The sequence below is a fragment of the Microtus ochrogaster genome, assembly GCF_000317375.1.
Source record: "Microtus ochrogaster isolate Prairie Vole_2 chromosome 14 unlocalized genomic scaffold, MicOch1.0 chr14_random_1, whole genome shotgun sequence".
In the NCBI taxonomy this organism is placed as follows: domain Eukaryota; kingdom Metazoa; phylum Chordata; class Mammalia; order Rodentia; family Cricetidae; genus Microtus; species Microtus ochrogaster.
In genome coordinates this window covers 7,798,782-7,816,092 of record NW_004949096.1, presented here as the reverse complement: position 1 = coordinate 7,816,092, position 17,311 = coordinate 7,798,782, and the positions used below count along the sequence as shown (strand labels likewise).

Genomic DNA, 17,311 nt, shown 5'->3' with positions numbered 1-17,311 from the left:
TGTGGATCTCAGTTCCCCAGCACTCTGACTGTGGGTCTCAGTTCCCCAGCACACCCCTACTCTCACTTTAACAAGCCTCCCATTTGTTCTGAGAGTTCTCGGTGCCTTGGGAAACTTTGTGAGGACTTTGAAGGATGAAAATGTATAAAATGGCAGCTTCTTTAAACAAAGTAATTCTTTGGAAAAAAAAAATCCCTGCCACCATGGAACCATATGGCATGATAACCTTGCCTACTTCCATATTAGTTAACACCAAGAGGCTAGAAATGTAGATAAATAAGATGCTTGATAAATAAGACATATTTGATAATCAAGATTTATAAATTTTTAAAGTCTACTCAGGTTCACAGTAATATTTGTCTAGCCTCATCTTTACTCACTTTTAAGCTTTAGCTATTTGGATAAACTAAGCCTCTCACACACCCCTAAAAAGCAATATTCTATAATGGACTGTCTGGACCTCAGAGGAAAGTTTTTTTCCCAAAGTCAGGCATTAGACAAAAGTCTCTATTCCCTCAGGGTCTTGAAGTGGGTTCCTGATTATTAAAAAAGGAGTCATTCTTATCTCTGGCAAGAGGAATTTGTGACCCTCCCATTAATATACAACTGGTACCTATTATCTTGTCAAGGTCAATTCAGCTTCCTCAATCCAATTCACTTACTCCCTTCCTCCCATTTAATCTTTGCGCATAAAAGGTGTGATGGACAGCCATCTGATCTTCCCTCGTACTGTGTTAGTAGCCTCTATCCCCTTGCAGACGCCACACCTCCTCTTTGGAACGTGAATCCTGCTGGATGCCAGCATATTTCTCTTCCTGGTCTCCACACTTATAATCAATGGCAGAGTGACATTAAGAACACGAGACTTCCAGGAGTCCGAACATAACTACAAGAGTCAGAATCTCTGTCCATGCCCTCAACGCTGCATACACTATATTCACTGAATACTAGACTGGACATCTACATCACACGGGGACAACCTCAAAGGTCTTCCCAGAGCGAGCTACTTGCTCTTCCCTCCTCTGTCCTCTTAACACCTACCTGACCAGCTCTCAAGACAAATACTAGAGAATGAACCTGGTTGCCTACAATTTTTCTGAATACCTACAGAGTCTGAATACAGACTAAAGATCTGTCCTCTTTCCTTCAAATGCTGGAGCATGAATAAAGAGGAGGGAGGATAGCTAGACAGCGTGTAGTAAGACACTGGCCAGTGGCCAGTATCTGGAAGGGTTACTCTTAACTACCAATGGAACCATGACAAAAAGATGGAAAAGGAAAGCAGGGCCCAGAACACACAGAGTCTTCCCCAGCTCCCCTTACATCCATGGTACCTTCCCTCTTGTCTGTCATAAGAGCCACAGCACACTCATCTCCTTGGTCTAGAAATTCTGTCTTTCATTTCTAAGCACCATGCTAGACACTTGAGGTCTGGTAAAATGGCTACTACACACCTTTAAAGACAGTTTTGTATCAAGCATTCTTAACAACTTAGTATCACCAACAATCAAACTCATTTGATATATTCATTAACCAATAAAAGTAACACATAGACAAAAGGACTTCCCACACCCTCTTAAGTTCGTACCTCACTTCCTGAGCATATTTCCTGCTCTGGCAGCAGCATGCTCCCCAGAGCGTCACTCACTGCAGTGGGCACTGGCCCTTAACAGACTGCAGTGTGATGCTTTATGGTAGTTAGTGCTCATGACTTCTAGGTTGGTCCTTGTTTCTACACATTTCCAGGAAAGGCCTTGAAAATTACTGTCATGGGGTCTTTCTCTAACCTCTGCTCTTGTTCATTGGTTTTTGTCTGTGACCCACACCAAAATCAGGGTTCCGAGATCCACAACCTCAACTACTCCTTTGATTTATTCTGTAAAAAAAATATGAGTCTGCCATTCATACCACCAATCCAACCATCATGGTGTAAGCACTCACCCTCAGGATTGTTTCTAGAGCTCCTTTAGCTAGTCTATTAGGTATTTATAGGCAACTTCACTGACATTTAAAACAGCATTCCCTGCAACCAGATATATGATCAGATTCACCTGTTTCAATTTGACTCAATATTAGGGCTTTTTTACATTTTAAATTTGTTTTAAGATCATGCAAAATATGTATTTTTCCAAAGACAAGAAGAAAAGCAAAGCTATACTCAGAGACATCTACCTTCAGGCCTTCCTGTCACCCCCTCCACACACACACACCCGCCCCGTACTCTCCATCACAACCACTTGCTGCTTTTAAGCTTTTCACTTATCCTTTCCCAGCACTAATTCCAGGGCCTCTCACCTGCTAGGCAGTGCTCTACCACTGACTCTACCCACAGTCTTGGCGGCTGAAGTCTGGGCACCACCGTTCCTCTTTTGATGAACCACACTACCCTCATCTCTACCCTGCTATTTTTCACTGGCCATCACTGCACAACATGGAAGGGAGAGACTATATACTTCACTACACAGTTATAGACACTGTAAAAGTTAGCCAATGGCTCTCATCCTCACCACCCTTTGGGCTCCTCCATTTTCTCTTACTGTAAACAGACAGGGTTGTAATAAACAGCCTTACGTGTGGTGTGTTTTGTCTTATTCTTACCAGTGTAACACTGAGATAAGTCCCTGGAAGTAGGGTTGCAGGGCCAAAGAGTAAATATAAAAGTAATCTTTCTAGACATTGTAGATTCTTGGTGCTTAGACTATTTTGCCCTCTGAATATTTGAGGGCACCCACTTCCACAGTTCCATCCACTGATCAAATGTCAAACGTCTACATTTCTGTATATAACAGAGAAACATGATTATTTCCGTAGCACTTACTCATTTACTTTATCAGTAAACATATTTTGACCCACATTTAAGAGCAATTTAGAACCTTTCTTCTGGACCCACTTGTTTATATATTGAATTTTTTTTAGGAGTATTTATACTTCACGATATAAACCACAAATATTCTTTTTTTCAAGTTGTCACTAGATTCTTTTTATTTGGTTTACAATGTTTTCTGTCATACAAGCACATTATCATCATCGCCATCATCATTATTATGAGCAGTTTGCCTGCAAGCATGCCTGTGTACCATGTGTGTTCCTGGTGCCCATGGAGGCCAGAAAAAAGAGTCGTATTCCCTTGAACTGAAGTTGCAGATAGTTGTGAGCTACCATGTGAGTGCTGGAACTCAAACCTGAGTTTCTCCCCTGGAAGAACAGCCAGTGCTTTTAACTGCTAAGCACTTTCTCAAGCTCTACAAAAAAAATTTTTTTTTTAGCAAATTTAATACTTTTTCCCCATTTTTGTCTATAGATTCTGAGAGGCAGGGAATTTATAACACTATCAGCTATAAAGGAATCTATCAAGTGTTTTCCTAGTATCTGCAACAAATATTTATATAGTATCTAACTTATTTGTAATTTAGTCTTGACACAACACAATGAATCTAAAATTGTGTGGTTTTCAAACTCAAAACATCTGTGAGTATTTACTGCCCCATTTTCTATCCAGTTCCACCAGTCTGTGTTTTGAAGCACCAATCACAGTTTTAATTTCAGAGCCTTAGGGCCCAGTAACTATACTCCCACACTGCTGCAGGTGTTTCATTAAGAGTTTTCGTTATATTCTTATTTATTTGTCCTTTCTAATGAGAGCACCTCCCAACTTCCCATAAAAAGGACTAAATGCTGAAAGGGGAAGCCTTGAAGCATTCACCATCATGTGAAGTGAAAAGAGATGGTTAAGCTAGAAAACTCCATACACCAATATGGGAAGCTTTTATTTATATCAGTTTACACCAACCAGCAAAGCAACACATTTCCTTTATATCATGAATTACATTAAATACATGGTGCAATGGGGACAAAATGATCCAATAAGCAAGCTGGAAGACACTGGAAGATATCAGGAACACATTGCTCACCTTCCTTTTTTAGCCACTTCACAATATTCCCTTGTTCCATTGTAGGTGACAACGATGGCATTAGGATCTTAATAGGATCCGCTGAAATGAAAACAGAAGATATTAACCAAAATACATACATATCTCTCTCTCTCTCACACACACACTGTGCCTCAGTCTATTGAGAAGTGACTATGGAAAAAACAAAACCATAGGTTTTTTTTTTTTAACAAATAATTAAATATTTAGAATACTTTCAGCTCCTTTTTCATGACCAAAAGGCATGAAACAAAACCAAGACAAGGTTTTAATGTCCTACAAAATTATTATTTTGTAGGATCAGACATTAAGAACCTAGTTGCTTTAATTTCTTCTAATTCTACGCTATTCAATCTGCAACTGATGTTGTCAGTAAGAATGAGCAGGACCATCAGCCTTGTCAGGGTGATTGGGCAGGAAAATCTAAGGGGTTCAGCAGACCTCAGATCCCAATAGGTGATCTAAAAATGCACACATGACCCATGAAATCTCCTAGTGAAGCATAGCTAAGGAACTGCTTTCTCCTTAGACATCTAAAGGAGACACTACATAATCACTCAGCACCCTTCCCAAGAGTCTTCACTGTTTAGGACCTCATTGAAAAACCTCGTGACTTTTATATTATAAATTATATGAAAGTTATTCCAGTAAAATACCAGAGTAACAAATGTTATCCCCAGAGTCTCCCATAAAATGTCTTTTTCCCAATGAACTCAAGGACTGCAACACAGTCCATACATTTCAAATGTAAACAGGACCGAATATGGTTTCCTTTTCTCTTGATGTTAGAGGGTTATAAGCAAAAGGATTTAGCACAAATGTTTAAGGGGATCAGAAATTTCCTTTTGGAAACCTAATTGATTTTACTCTAGTTTCAAATGGAGAACGCCTGTGGCTTCATGGTAAAGGCATTTTCAGTCCTCTCTGAAAGACCAGGGAAAACAAGGAGCCATGTCGTCATTTCTTTGAAGAATAATTGGGTATAGGAAATGTGTGTTCTCCTCTTGGGTCTTCCATGGGCTGGGTAGTATCACTCTTCTTTCAGAGGCAGATCCACAGGTACATTTCTTCCTGTTCCAGTCATGAGGCTCTGTGGACTCGAGGCAGCAATTCACACACAACCTCCCGCCCACAACCAAAAGCCCAAAGTCTAAATACAGGGCTATACTGAGAAGTCCATCCACAGATGGGCTCAGATAGTAAGCCATTCCCTATTCTGGCCAAGCCAGTGCTTAGACTCTACCTATCCATCTGATCTCCATTCACCTGACTTTTAACTGGTATCTGCAGCATGAATTCTAGTTGGTCTCAATAAATAAAACCCAGAGTCAGATATTAGGGGGTGAAAGCTGAAGGGTCAGAGAAGTAGTGCAGCAGGCCACTAGAGACTTTTACCTCTCTCTACCAGTGCTCAGACTGAAGGGGCGATCCTGTCCTCAGACTGCATGGGCAATCCTCAGACTGCATCTGAGTTCCTGTCTCTTCCAAGCTTATATTTCCCTCTCTGCCCAGCAATACTGATCCCATCTCCACCTCCCCAGTGCTGGGATCACCTTTGGGTGAACTCTGTTTCTCTTTTACCAATCTCCTGTGTAGCCCAGGGTGGCCTTGAGCTAACAGAGGTCGCCTGCCTCAGACTCCAGTGTCCTGGGATTAAAGGTGTGCGCCACCACTCCCTGGCCTCCAGTGGCTTAGCTTTATTTGCTAAAACACAAACATAATATCACCACAGATATCAGTGTTAAAGAGCGAGAAATGTGGAATGACCATCATAATAGCCCAAGGAGGTCTACACAGCATTCCCTTATCAACATTCCCCTTCCCTATCTTCTTTCTTTTCTTTTCTTTCCTTTTTTTTTTTTTTTTTTGTGGTTCTTCAAGACAGGGTTTCTCTATGTAACAAATAACCCTGGCTATCCTGGAACTCGCTCTGTAGACCAGGTTAGCCTCAAACTCACAGAGATCTATCTGCCTGCCTGTGCCTCCTGAGTGCTGGGAATAAAGGGCATGGGCCACCACTCCCTGGCAGCATTCCCATTTCCAAGAGAAGCTGCAGCTCATGGTAAGAGAGTTTAGTTTTCTTGCCTAACTCAAGGCTGGCCCCTATCATACTATGGCACTTTGTGTCCCTTAATGCCCCTTAATGCCCCTTAATGCAATTCATCAGTTAACCAATGGTTATGGGTAGCCTAGTCACCAAGAAATCAACCATAGCAAACCAGACATATCGACTCCACGCAGGCACTCTTCCTAAGTCTAACAAAACACTTAGTATACCTTTACCTTGGGCATAAAGACCTGCAGTATGAAGAAAGCACTTTTACATCTGGTAAGGAGTGTTTCAAATGCAGCAGAGAGCTGCTAATCTCAAGTGTACTAGGACGGATGTAAATAGGGCTGGAGAGCTAGCTCAGTGGTTAAAAGCACTTGCCGCTCTTCCAGAGAACCCGAGTTTAAATCCCAGAAGCCACATGACAGCTTATAACCGTCTGTAACTCTATCTAGTTCCAGAGTATTTGATGACCTCTTCTGGTCTCGTGGCTCCAGGCATACATGTGGGTACACAAACATACATGCAGTTAGAATGCCCATGCACACAAAATAAAGCAAAAATGTAACAAAAAAATATGACGGGTAAATAGATTCAATGGGTCTCTTAACTCCAAATTAATTATTAAAGCATTCTTATTTGGAAAGTTTAGAGAACACAGACCATTCAACTCCTGCCCACTCTGGCTTTCCTTCACCATCACTAGTCATTTCATTTCAATCCCAAGTGAACACTAGTTGAGATGCAAATTACAGCTACACAACAGCTCTAAAAGTCTTTTCCTTAGTAAAACGGACCTTTGCTCACTAAAAGCAGCACATTAGGATTCAAGATAGGTAGAAATAATAGAGAGTAAGTACCACCTCAATACTGTTACCTTCAGAGACCATCCAAGTCTTAGGTCAACTGAAGTAGGCGTCTTCTTAGAGAAAACACACACACGCACACACATGCATGAGTGTGAATGCTGACCTACAGAACATTAGTAATGCAAGTCTAATTTCAAACTGTAATGACTACACACTCATAGCTATGAAAATTTCAGCAAGAGTTCAAAATCTAATACATGGAACACATTTTGAAGTTAATAAGTTTTTAATCTCTGATTATGGTGGGTACTGATTACCTTTTTCACAGCTTGCTAAACAAAGACACCTGCCCAAAGAACGTTTATAAAAACATTTATTTTTTAAACTCAGGGACAAATGTGCTTGGAAAATAAGAAAGCACAATCACCCTTACTTCTAAATAAGAAGTGAGTATCTCTCTGAAAAGCTCAGCTTCAAAACAAAACAAAAAAAGTCCCCATATATTGTTCTTATTAAAAGTTCAAGCCTGGCATAATGGGGCAGGATGTCATGATCATGAATATATTTATCCGCCCTCTAGAATTCCACTTCAGAGAGGTGAAATAAAAAGACACAGCGTTCTCACAATCGGATCCCAGTTTACGACAAATATTAAATCAGTTCTCAAGACAGACTCTTCAGTATTTCCACACTTGGCTCAGATGCCACGCCATGACGACTCTCATTAGTATTTTCTACGGCAGCGGCTCATCTAAGAGACATTCACGTTCCCACTGCTCCTCCCATTAAAGACTGCATTATGAAATGTCTGCATTTATTAAGCTTTATTTCCCAAAGTACAACATCAATAGCTCCAAAAGTTTTATTTTAAAATTAAAATAAAAATCGTAGGCACTCTTCACACAGTCACCGTCTGTGGAGAGCTGGAACTGCATCTTTGAGTAAGGACAAGAAAACGCAGGCTGCTGCTGCAGATCACTAGCCGTCCTCTCCATGAAGGCGACAAAGGCAAGCACGCATATTCTGGATGTGGTCATTACTCAGCACTGTCTGTGGACTGACTGCAGGCTTACTACAGATGTGCCACACGCTTTGATTCTAACTGAGCAGTTGCAGACTCTCCTGCTAAAATGCCATTTCAAAGCATGCACATTAATTTATTAACAAGAACACATGTTTCATTCTAATAGATCCTCTTTGGATTAGAATATTGCATACTTCTTTCCCAAACATTTTTTTTTTCTGCTGGAGAAAGTTAAATATGCAATAATAAAGCAGGCTTTAGGGATCAGGCCTACACATAACCACTACCTGCCCTTTGTGGCTGCTATCAACACTATGAAAACAGCACATGCTTCTTTGGCTCCCTGGAGTGGAATTAACCTGCAGCTACGCCATGTCATTTTCATGAGGGAGCACTGACGGCCTCCTCCTTCATTCCGGCAAACACTTCTTCACTGCTCCCGCCAGACTGAGAAGGCTGTGAAAGGCGCACCAGCCATCTCCTACTAATATCAACTTGCCTAAGGACCAGTGAGGACAGCAAACGTGAGGACAAAGCCGGTCAGGAGTTTGCTCAACTGGTTATACCAGTTTCTTTAAAATGATACTTAAACATATTTAATATTTTGCTAGAATTTAACCTTTTGTAGCAGTGCAATGCTTGCCCCTTTTTATAAACCAGTTAGAATATTTCTAACTGGCTGGCAAGTGAGTTAATATTAAGATGATCCCAGTGCTGCATGTTTCTAGAATCTTACTCTGACACACTAACTTTTAAGAGAAAATGTCTCACAAACTATTAAACCTATTTTCCTATCTCTCTGCCTCAGAAGAACAGCACAAAAATGACAATCGCTTGGGATGCTGCTGTCCGATGTACAATACGAACTGTCTCAACAAATCATCACCAAGTTGAGGTAATTTCTTCAGTTCTTCAAATCTGTTCTGTCAATTTTCCTTCAACAAAATTCTGAGTTTAATTTTAAATGTGGCATAATAATCTGATTCTAACTTATTTTTCTTAATGTATCTTTTTATCCTGGCAACAAAACTAGTATTTCAGCAAAATCAAATATATTGAGGATTTAAATTCATGATATATACAGGAGTTTTAAAACATCACTAGATTAACAGAGAAATTAATCTAACAAACTCTTAAAATAAAACTGCAGAGCAAACTGCTTTGTGGAGTCACTGTGAAGCAGATCTAAGCTCCACGACAATAATGAAAGTAATTAAGGCCATTGGGAGTCTACAGACGGTACAGTCAAGTGGCACTCTCCAGCCACTCACCGAACTGTTACCTAGGCACAGAAAAACCATGAGATGAATAGACAAAGACAAAAATCAAACAGCCCAGTGCTTTCTTAGCTCAGACCTGGCAGGAACTCACTGGGAAAATGCAGCAACTCTGCTGTACAAATAAAGCAATGCTGCCATCTGCAGGCTGAATGGAACACAGCCGAATGAAGGGCAGGTGATTTAAACCCACAACAGGGAACAGTAAGACTGCAGCCTGTCTCAGGGAGAAAAAAACAGCCTGCAGCAGTGAATAAAGACGATTTCTGTGTCACTTTAAAACAAATGACTGCGTCGCACTATTCTGCTGTGGTGCTAGTACGTCCACAGCCTGTGACAGAGACAAACGTACGGCAGCAGGTACGAAACAGCTGCTCCAGGCCTCGGCTGGCATGCTAGCGATGCTCCAAAGACAACGGTAATACATGCTATCCAGCTGCTACCTACTGTCTGCACATAGCAAAGACAAAAACAGCGTACTCCAAATGACAACAGCTGTTCAGTTCTAGTCAGTCATGTTAGCTACTACAGGGACCTTTAATTGTTCCTAAAAATAAGTTTTGGAATACATTTATAGAATTTCACTCCCTCTCCCAAAACTTACCTAACACTGAGGGAAAATGTCCTCGTTTTTGTCATTTTGAAAACAGAAGCCAATAAGAAAATGGAGAACAATGGCATCCAACTTTGGAAGTAGAAAAGTAAACAGCTGCCTAAAAACCGACTAAAAAGACCCTACAAAGCTGCATCCTATATCAGGGAGGAGTCTGTGAACAGGGAGGAGATGGTGCTCAGGTGTCTCAGTTCAGAACTAGGTAACCACCCCATTCCTGTTTAACAGCACACCAGAGAGTCCTTTCTCTGGAGGGAATTAAGAAGGGGCCTTTGGAATTTATTTAGGTTCAACCTACCTAATCTGTATAACAAAAACTCCAAATACATACATACATACATAGACACAGACACACACACACACAATTATTAAGGGGTGCTTTGGGGAAAAACAAACTCACAGAGTTGGGACCAAGGAAGTTGGGGACCTACCACACGCTGCTTCACACTGCCTGGCCAGGTCTTCACAACCCAAGGGAGCAGTGACTCCTGTCTCTCTCCTTTTAAGATCTCTCTCCTTTTAAGAGATCACATACCCAGACAAGAAGCCACGCCCTAAGGCCGGAACCCCAAAACTACTGGCGGAATCAATTAGCACAACACTTCCCCTTTTTGTCTAAATAAGAAGGTTCTGAACCTAATACAAAACTATATACAATAAGAATAATTATTAAGTATTGTACAGGAGAAAGAAAGGGTAATAACATATACAAAAATAGAACTACAACCAGCAAGAACAATATCAAGCAAGAAACACATACTAAATGTCCAGGCTATAGGTAACAGGCAAATAACATATTATTCCAATAGCTGTCCTATCCTGAAGAGTCTAAGTCTTGGACCTAATATGCCTTAGCTAAGATATGAGAAGACAGTAGTTGTGACTATCTAGTCTTCAGCCCTATCAAAGACCTGAGATGGAAAATAATATTACCTGAGTTAGCAAAAAATGCATGCAAGTGACTTCCAAAAGATGCAAGAAATGACAGAAACAGTTGGCTACCTGAACAGTCACCCAAAGTATCTCTGAAACGTTGAGGCAACCAACTTTGGCTACAGGTCTAGAATATCTGACAGACCAATTTCAGAAGCATGAAAATTCAAAAGACTGTCCTGCTCTGTCTTGACAATGTTTAGTAGTCATTTATCCTTGCATCCTGATTTTCCAGATTGGACAGTGTGCTTACTATTAGCAGTCTAGGCAAGGACAGTGCTTTGCCCAATTTTTCCAGTTTTGCCAAGAAGAAAGCAAACTTCATTATAAAGTGTTTTTGGTGCCCACTATTGTCTTGAGAGTAGATCAGTGCTGCCAGGAGCAGTTGTGTCTCAGTCAAGAGAATTGTAAATTATTAAAACATTTAAACACCGTATTGTGTATGTCTTTGAAGTGTTTGAAGATTACCTATCTATGCGTATCGAGTCTAATTATCACACAGAAATGAAAAATTAAAGTCAACCAAAACATTAGCTGATGTACTTTTACGGAGTCAAAAATGTTTTGCAAGACAGCAATTCCTGCAGGGAATGCAAAACAAAGCTTTTAAAATATGGGCTTGATCATGGTCCTTTGGGACACAATATAGTTTAGTACAAGCAATATCTATAAAATAAACTAATACAAAATAAAAATACTGAGTAGCAAAAAGTGAGGACTCTACTGTTCAGAAATTATCCACAATGTCTAAATGCAAAGAAGATTGTCTAATGACAGAAAAAAAGTTTCGAGTCAAACCTGTAACTTTTAAAGAAGTTGACTGGAGAAGGGGCAGAGATCTACTCCAGGGTTATAAGCCTCTATTGGTGTTTGGCCATATGCATTATTGCACTAATAAACATAATACTAATATAGTGTGTATTACTGTACTAAATGAAATGTTTTCTTATTTAACAAGTATACACATACTGATAAATAATTTTTAAAGGCACAAGAATGGAGTAGGACTAAACTACCTGTGTCAAACTGCAGTTCCTTCACCTGTAAGTTATTTATTATTTGTACCTCAGCTTCCTCTTTTGTAAAATCACAATACAGATTTTTATAAAGAAGTGAGGTAATGCATGTAAAGTCTTTACAATGGGCGTTGGAGAAGACTAAGTCTCAACTAAGTATTATTGACAGGCAGTGTATTTTTGACAGATACTTAGAAGATGAATTCCAAAGGTATCCAGATAGTTGGATAAGTATACTGAAATATCTTACAGTATCCCAGAATATCACAATTTCTTTCTAGAGTAATGAGAGTTGGAGTCACAAGTGGCTTTTTGCCTTCCCAGCCTAAACTCTTCCCATCATCCAGCCATATTCTGACAGTTCAAGTTCATTAACTTCTGTACCTGCTCTATTTCATCTTGATGCTAACTGCATCTCTCATTAAAATCATTAGCAAATCTACCTTCAATGCTATCACACTACTAGCTACCATAACTAAAAGTCAAACGGTAATGACAGCTACACGACAATGTCAATTCATTAAAACAGGACCTCAATAGTTAAAATGAAAACTTTTATGTTACATGTGATTTTTTATGACATAAACTTAAAAGAAATCTTTGTTAGGCAACAAAGCAAGGCAAGGGGAAGAGAAAAGATACAGCAGATAAAGGAACCCTTATGCAAAGAAAACATGGCAGTTGTGGCTAGTTTAGCTAAAACACAGATGGCAGAGAAATGAATGTCAAGTGAGTCTTCAAGTTGCAGCAGTATGATGGGGTGGCTGTATAGACTTCCACAGTATGGCTTAAAATTTTCCCATTCACCATCCCCTTGCATCTGAGAAATTTTTATGCAACCCCCAGCTATATTTTATAGATTTATAAAATAAGTATATTAGCATTGGACACAGTGATGCATGCCTGTGTCCCAGAAATTCAAGATTATCCTTTACTACTGAGTGCATTAACGATTGAGGGTCAGCTGGAAAAACAAGAGACTATGTCTCCAAAAAAGAATATAATTAACCAGTTATTGATAAGTCAAAAAGAAGGGCTGAGGAGATGGCACAGTTGGTAGAGCACTAAAACATGAGGACCTGAGTTCAGATTTCCAGAACCTACATAAAGAGTCAGCTGCCAGCCAGAATGCCCACATCCTTAACCAGAAATCAATGAAAAAGAATCAAAGAAACCAAATCAAAGAATCAATTAATCTAAGAGCTGATTCTATGAGAAGATAAACAGACCCTTGGCCCAACTTAACCAAATGAAAGAAAGCAAAGCCTTAATTTAACAGAATCATAAATAAACAGGGAGGGAAACATTACAATAGACACCAAAAAGTTTTTCATATTATTACAAAGAACTACTTTAAAAACTTGTATTTCAATAAGCTGGAAAATCTTTAAAAAAAAAAAACAAAGAATAAATTTCTAGATTCAACCAAACCACCAACATTATACCAAGAAGGCAGCAACCTAAACAAACCCAAAGCAAATGAGGATATTGAAAAAGTAATAAATGAACTTAAAGACAAAAATCATATGATCACCTCAACAGACAACAGAAAAAGCCTTTGACAAATCCAACATGCTTTCATGATAAAATTCTTAGAGAATTTAGGACTAGAGGGACTATATATCAACATAATAAAAACTATGTATGAGAAACCCACAGCTAATATCATCCTAAATAGAGAAAAAGTTTGAAGCAATTCTACTTTAGTCAGGAATGAGACGAAGATATCATTTTCCCACTCCTTTTCAATATTATGCCTGAAGTACTAGCTGGAGCAATAAGACAAGAGAAATAAATTAAAGGGATAGAAATAGGGAAAGAAGAAGTCAATCTATCCCTATCTGCAGATGACATGATACAATACATTAGAGATCCCAAAACTTCTAGCAGAAAACTACTAGAAATAATAAACTCAGCAATGTGGCAGGATACAGAATCAGCTTGCACAAGTCAATAGCTTTTCTACACACCAACAAACGTGTTCTGGTAAGTCTTACTCTTCTGCCCATTCCCTCTGTCTTGCTAGAAAACATTAGATTACATTCCTGAAGCTCACCCCACAAGGTCCATTCCCTTATTTGGTCAATCCCTCCTCCTGACTACCAAGGTCCAGCTATCAAAGTACTGAAGTTCATATTTATAAACACACATACACACATATGCAGGTAACAATTAATGAAAAAAGAAAATGAATTTAAAAGAGGGGGTGTATGGGAGGATTTGAAGGAAAAAAGGAAAGGAGAAAATGACATAATCATGTCAAAAGTAAAAGGAATAATAATTAAAAATATGAGTCTAGTGCTGCTACGAAATATTACTTTAACGGTGTAAAGGTGTGTTACATTTGTTCTGCTGCATTTGTTTAATTAGGAAAAGGTGTGTTGTTGTTTCACCTTGCCTGCCTAAGATACCTGATTGGTCTAATAACGAGCTAAACAGCCAATAGCCAGGCACTGAAAGGATAGGTGGAGCTTGTGGACAGAGAGAATAAGTAGGAGAAATCTAGGAAGAGAAGAGAAGAGATAAGGGGAGGGGAGAGAGAGAAGAGGGGAGGGGAAGACAGTGAAGAAAAGAAAAAAGAGGAGAGGGGTGAGGAGAGGGGAGAAGAGGGGAAGGGAAGGGAGGAGAGGAGAGGAGAGGGGAGGGGAGAGGAGAGGAGAGGAGAGGAGAGGAGAGGAGAGAGGGGAGGGGAGGAGAGGGGAGGGGAGGGGAGGAGAGAAGAGAGGAGAGGGGAGGGGAGGAGGAGCGAGGGAAGAGGAGGAGAGGAGAGAGGGGAGGGGAGAGAAATGATTCTGAGATATTTTAAAGTTAAAGACAGAAACAAAGTTTTATAGAAGATGGATATGCTTGCCTACTTTTACATAAAGAATAAATCTTGGCTGAATATTTGACACGTATCATCAGCTCAAGGCCAGCCTGAGCTGCAGAATAAAATCCTGTCTATGTTATTGTTTGACAGATACATTCCACAAAAGCTACACTGACTTCTCAAGTATAGACATCATCTTTAGACTGTTCCACTCTTTAACATGCGGACTTTTATACATACATCATACAGTAGTTACTAGTATAAATACTAAAGTGATGGGAGAAAAGAAGTGTAAGAGCTGAGGATAAGAAGTCGATGACATAGGCTGCCTGCCATTTGTCTTTGTCCACACTACACGGAGTGGGTTACATAGACTGGCTTCCTTGCACTTGGCCTCCAGCTGAGTTCAGCCATTGGGCAGTACAGTCAGGAAACTAAAAGGAGAGAAGAGTGAAGTCGGTGTAGTTTTTCCGCAGCTTGTGCTTCCTGTGGGGTCATCAGGGGCTGGCTGCATCCTTTACTATAGGACACGGCACCTCAGAGGTCTCCCCAACTGGCTCACGTTAGGCAGCACAGACAAGCACCTTGTTCTAAATAAACAGCACCTTGAATTCACAAAAATGTCACTTACTAAGTCCTCCTCCAATTACCTTTTAGAAAGCACTATTTCCCATCTGAACTCTCAATTACATAAAAAAGACTTGGAAGATGCATTTAAATAAGGAAGGAAATTCTTCACTTGAGAGAAGAGTCTGAGCAAATGAAAACTCAAAGTATTTATGTTTAGGAACAAGTGGTCTCATGATCCTAAATGCATGAGAGACTTTAACCCACATCTAGATCTGAGTCAAGACTTCCAATTTATTGGCTTTACTGTGGTCACTTATCTACATGGATGACCTAGCCATTTATTTACAATTGAAACTTTTATATTAAAATATATCTTACTTGCTTGCAGGTTTATTTAGTATGCTTGCAAAGCAGCACAAATACTTTCTATAGGAAATAGCCAAGGTATCCTTGGAAACAGGCTAGGTGGTACTTTTGAGTATATTGTGGTGGGATCCAGGTCCCTTTGAAATACAAAATTTTGCAAATGTGCACTTTTTTCTAAGAGGTGGGGCACTTTGTGCCAGTTTTCAAAAAGATTCGTGCCCCTCTCCAAACCAGTGCTAGTAAACTCTCCCAAAGACTGCCTTAAATGCTTGCTTGCCAGTGTCCCCTAAAATATGGTTCAGTAATGAAAAAAAGTTCTTTACAATTATCAGACATGGTAAATATACTGCCTACTCCAGGGTCATACACAGCTCATTTCCTTTAGACAATCTGTTGATATCCCCAGCACCATCCCTCAGTACAGGGAAATAAACCCTCCATCCTCCTGCCTCCACCACCAGCTTGCTGACTGTTTCACATACTTTCAGGAGGTAGTCAATGCATATTTCAAAGAAGGCTGCTAGAAGGGGTTGCATAGTTTTATTGAGTAGAAGCTATGTCCTCATACTGAATATTCCAAGAGTTCCAGAAGAGTTCTGTGCTGGGTTGCTTGGTATTAAACCAGAAAGTAAAATTTTACCTGGATCCCAGTTTATTCTACAGGATTGCAACATGGACAAAGGAAATCATCATTCCACTTACTTTAGCAAAAGAAATGGGCATATGCATCAGAGCCACGGGGTCTACACATTTTGCTGTCAAAAGCAAGTAAGGCTTAAGGGAACACTAAAAAGGCAAATTAGAAACAGACAATAGCAAGAAATAAACATTTTCAAACTATGTTGCGTAATTCTTCTACTGTTTATATAGTCTAGAATAGCATTTATCCAAAATTATGTTAAAAACTGTCACTAAACTACTACTTCACAGTGCAATTATTAAGGTGTGTCTCACTCCCGATACAGAGAAAACACACAGTGCTCACTTAGGATGGACACGCAGTGAATAAAATGTCAGCATGCTAGAGCTACTCTGCTGTCTACAGGCAGCTTGGGTGTCAGGGCAGATGGTTTGTCACAGAGCATACACCACGGATCTGTGACACCAGAGAAGTTATTCCTGCTAACTACTGGGAAGACTGCACAGTGTAAGGGAAGCTCTCAAGAAATAATACATTACTTCTGAACCCACTTCCTAAACTTTGCTCAAGGTTCATTTTAAATATATATTTTGTGTTAACTTTTTGAGAATTTTGTACTTTAAACAGATTCACCCCTTATTCCTCCCTCTTAACTCCTTAATCCACCCCTTACCATCTAGCCCCTCCTAACATCTGGTACACGTCTTTAAAAAAAAACAACAACAACAACAACAAAAAACCATGGAGTACAATTTGTGCTGCCCATATAGACATGGGTGTGGGGCCATCCACTGGATTGAGGGCGACCCACAAGGACTAAATCCTAAAGGGACTCTCCTTACTACCAGCGTCAACTGTCAAAAGCTCCTAAGTGGACCCACCACCCCCTCCTGGAATGTTGACTGGCTTGACCTTGTATGGGTCCTAAGCAGAGAACCACAGCTGCTAGGGTTTCAGGAATGCAGAGTCCCTTCATGCCCAAAGACACTGTTTTATCCCAGTCCTTCCTGATCTCCGGCCTTTACAATCTTTGCCCACACCTCCATCAAGGTTCATTTTATGTTTTAGTGAAAAATTAGCTCAAAGTTGGAGACTGATCCATGAACTAGTTTACCCAATACAAAACAAGGGAATTTGGTAGCATGCTAGCTTAGGTTTGGTATAGTATGCTAGCTTGGGTTTGGTACAGTGTGCTAGCTTGAGTTTGGTATAGTATGTTAGTTTGGGTTTGGTATCATATGCTAGCTTGGGCTTGGCATAGTATGCTAGCTTAGG

The 17,311-nt window shown here is 40.0% G+C and overlaps 1 protein-coding gene across 1 annotated transcript in view; it reads right to left on the bottom strand.

Annotated features, from left to right (window-relative positions):
- Pdhx (pyruvate dehydrogenase complex component X) overlaps positions 1–17,311 on the bottom strand; it is a 66,814-nt gene that overhangs the window by 45,780 nt on the left and 3,723 nt on the right. The window contains exon 2 of the mRNA XM_005364085.2: positions 3,912–3,992. Coding sequence (XP_005364142.1) covers positions 3,912–3,992 — 81 coding nt within the window. The remainder of the gene's footprint in view (positions 1–3,911; positions 3,993–17,311) is intronic.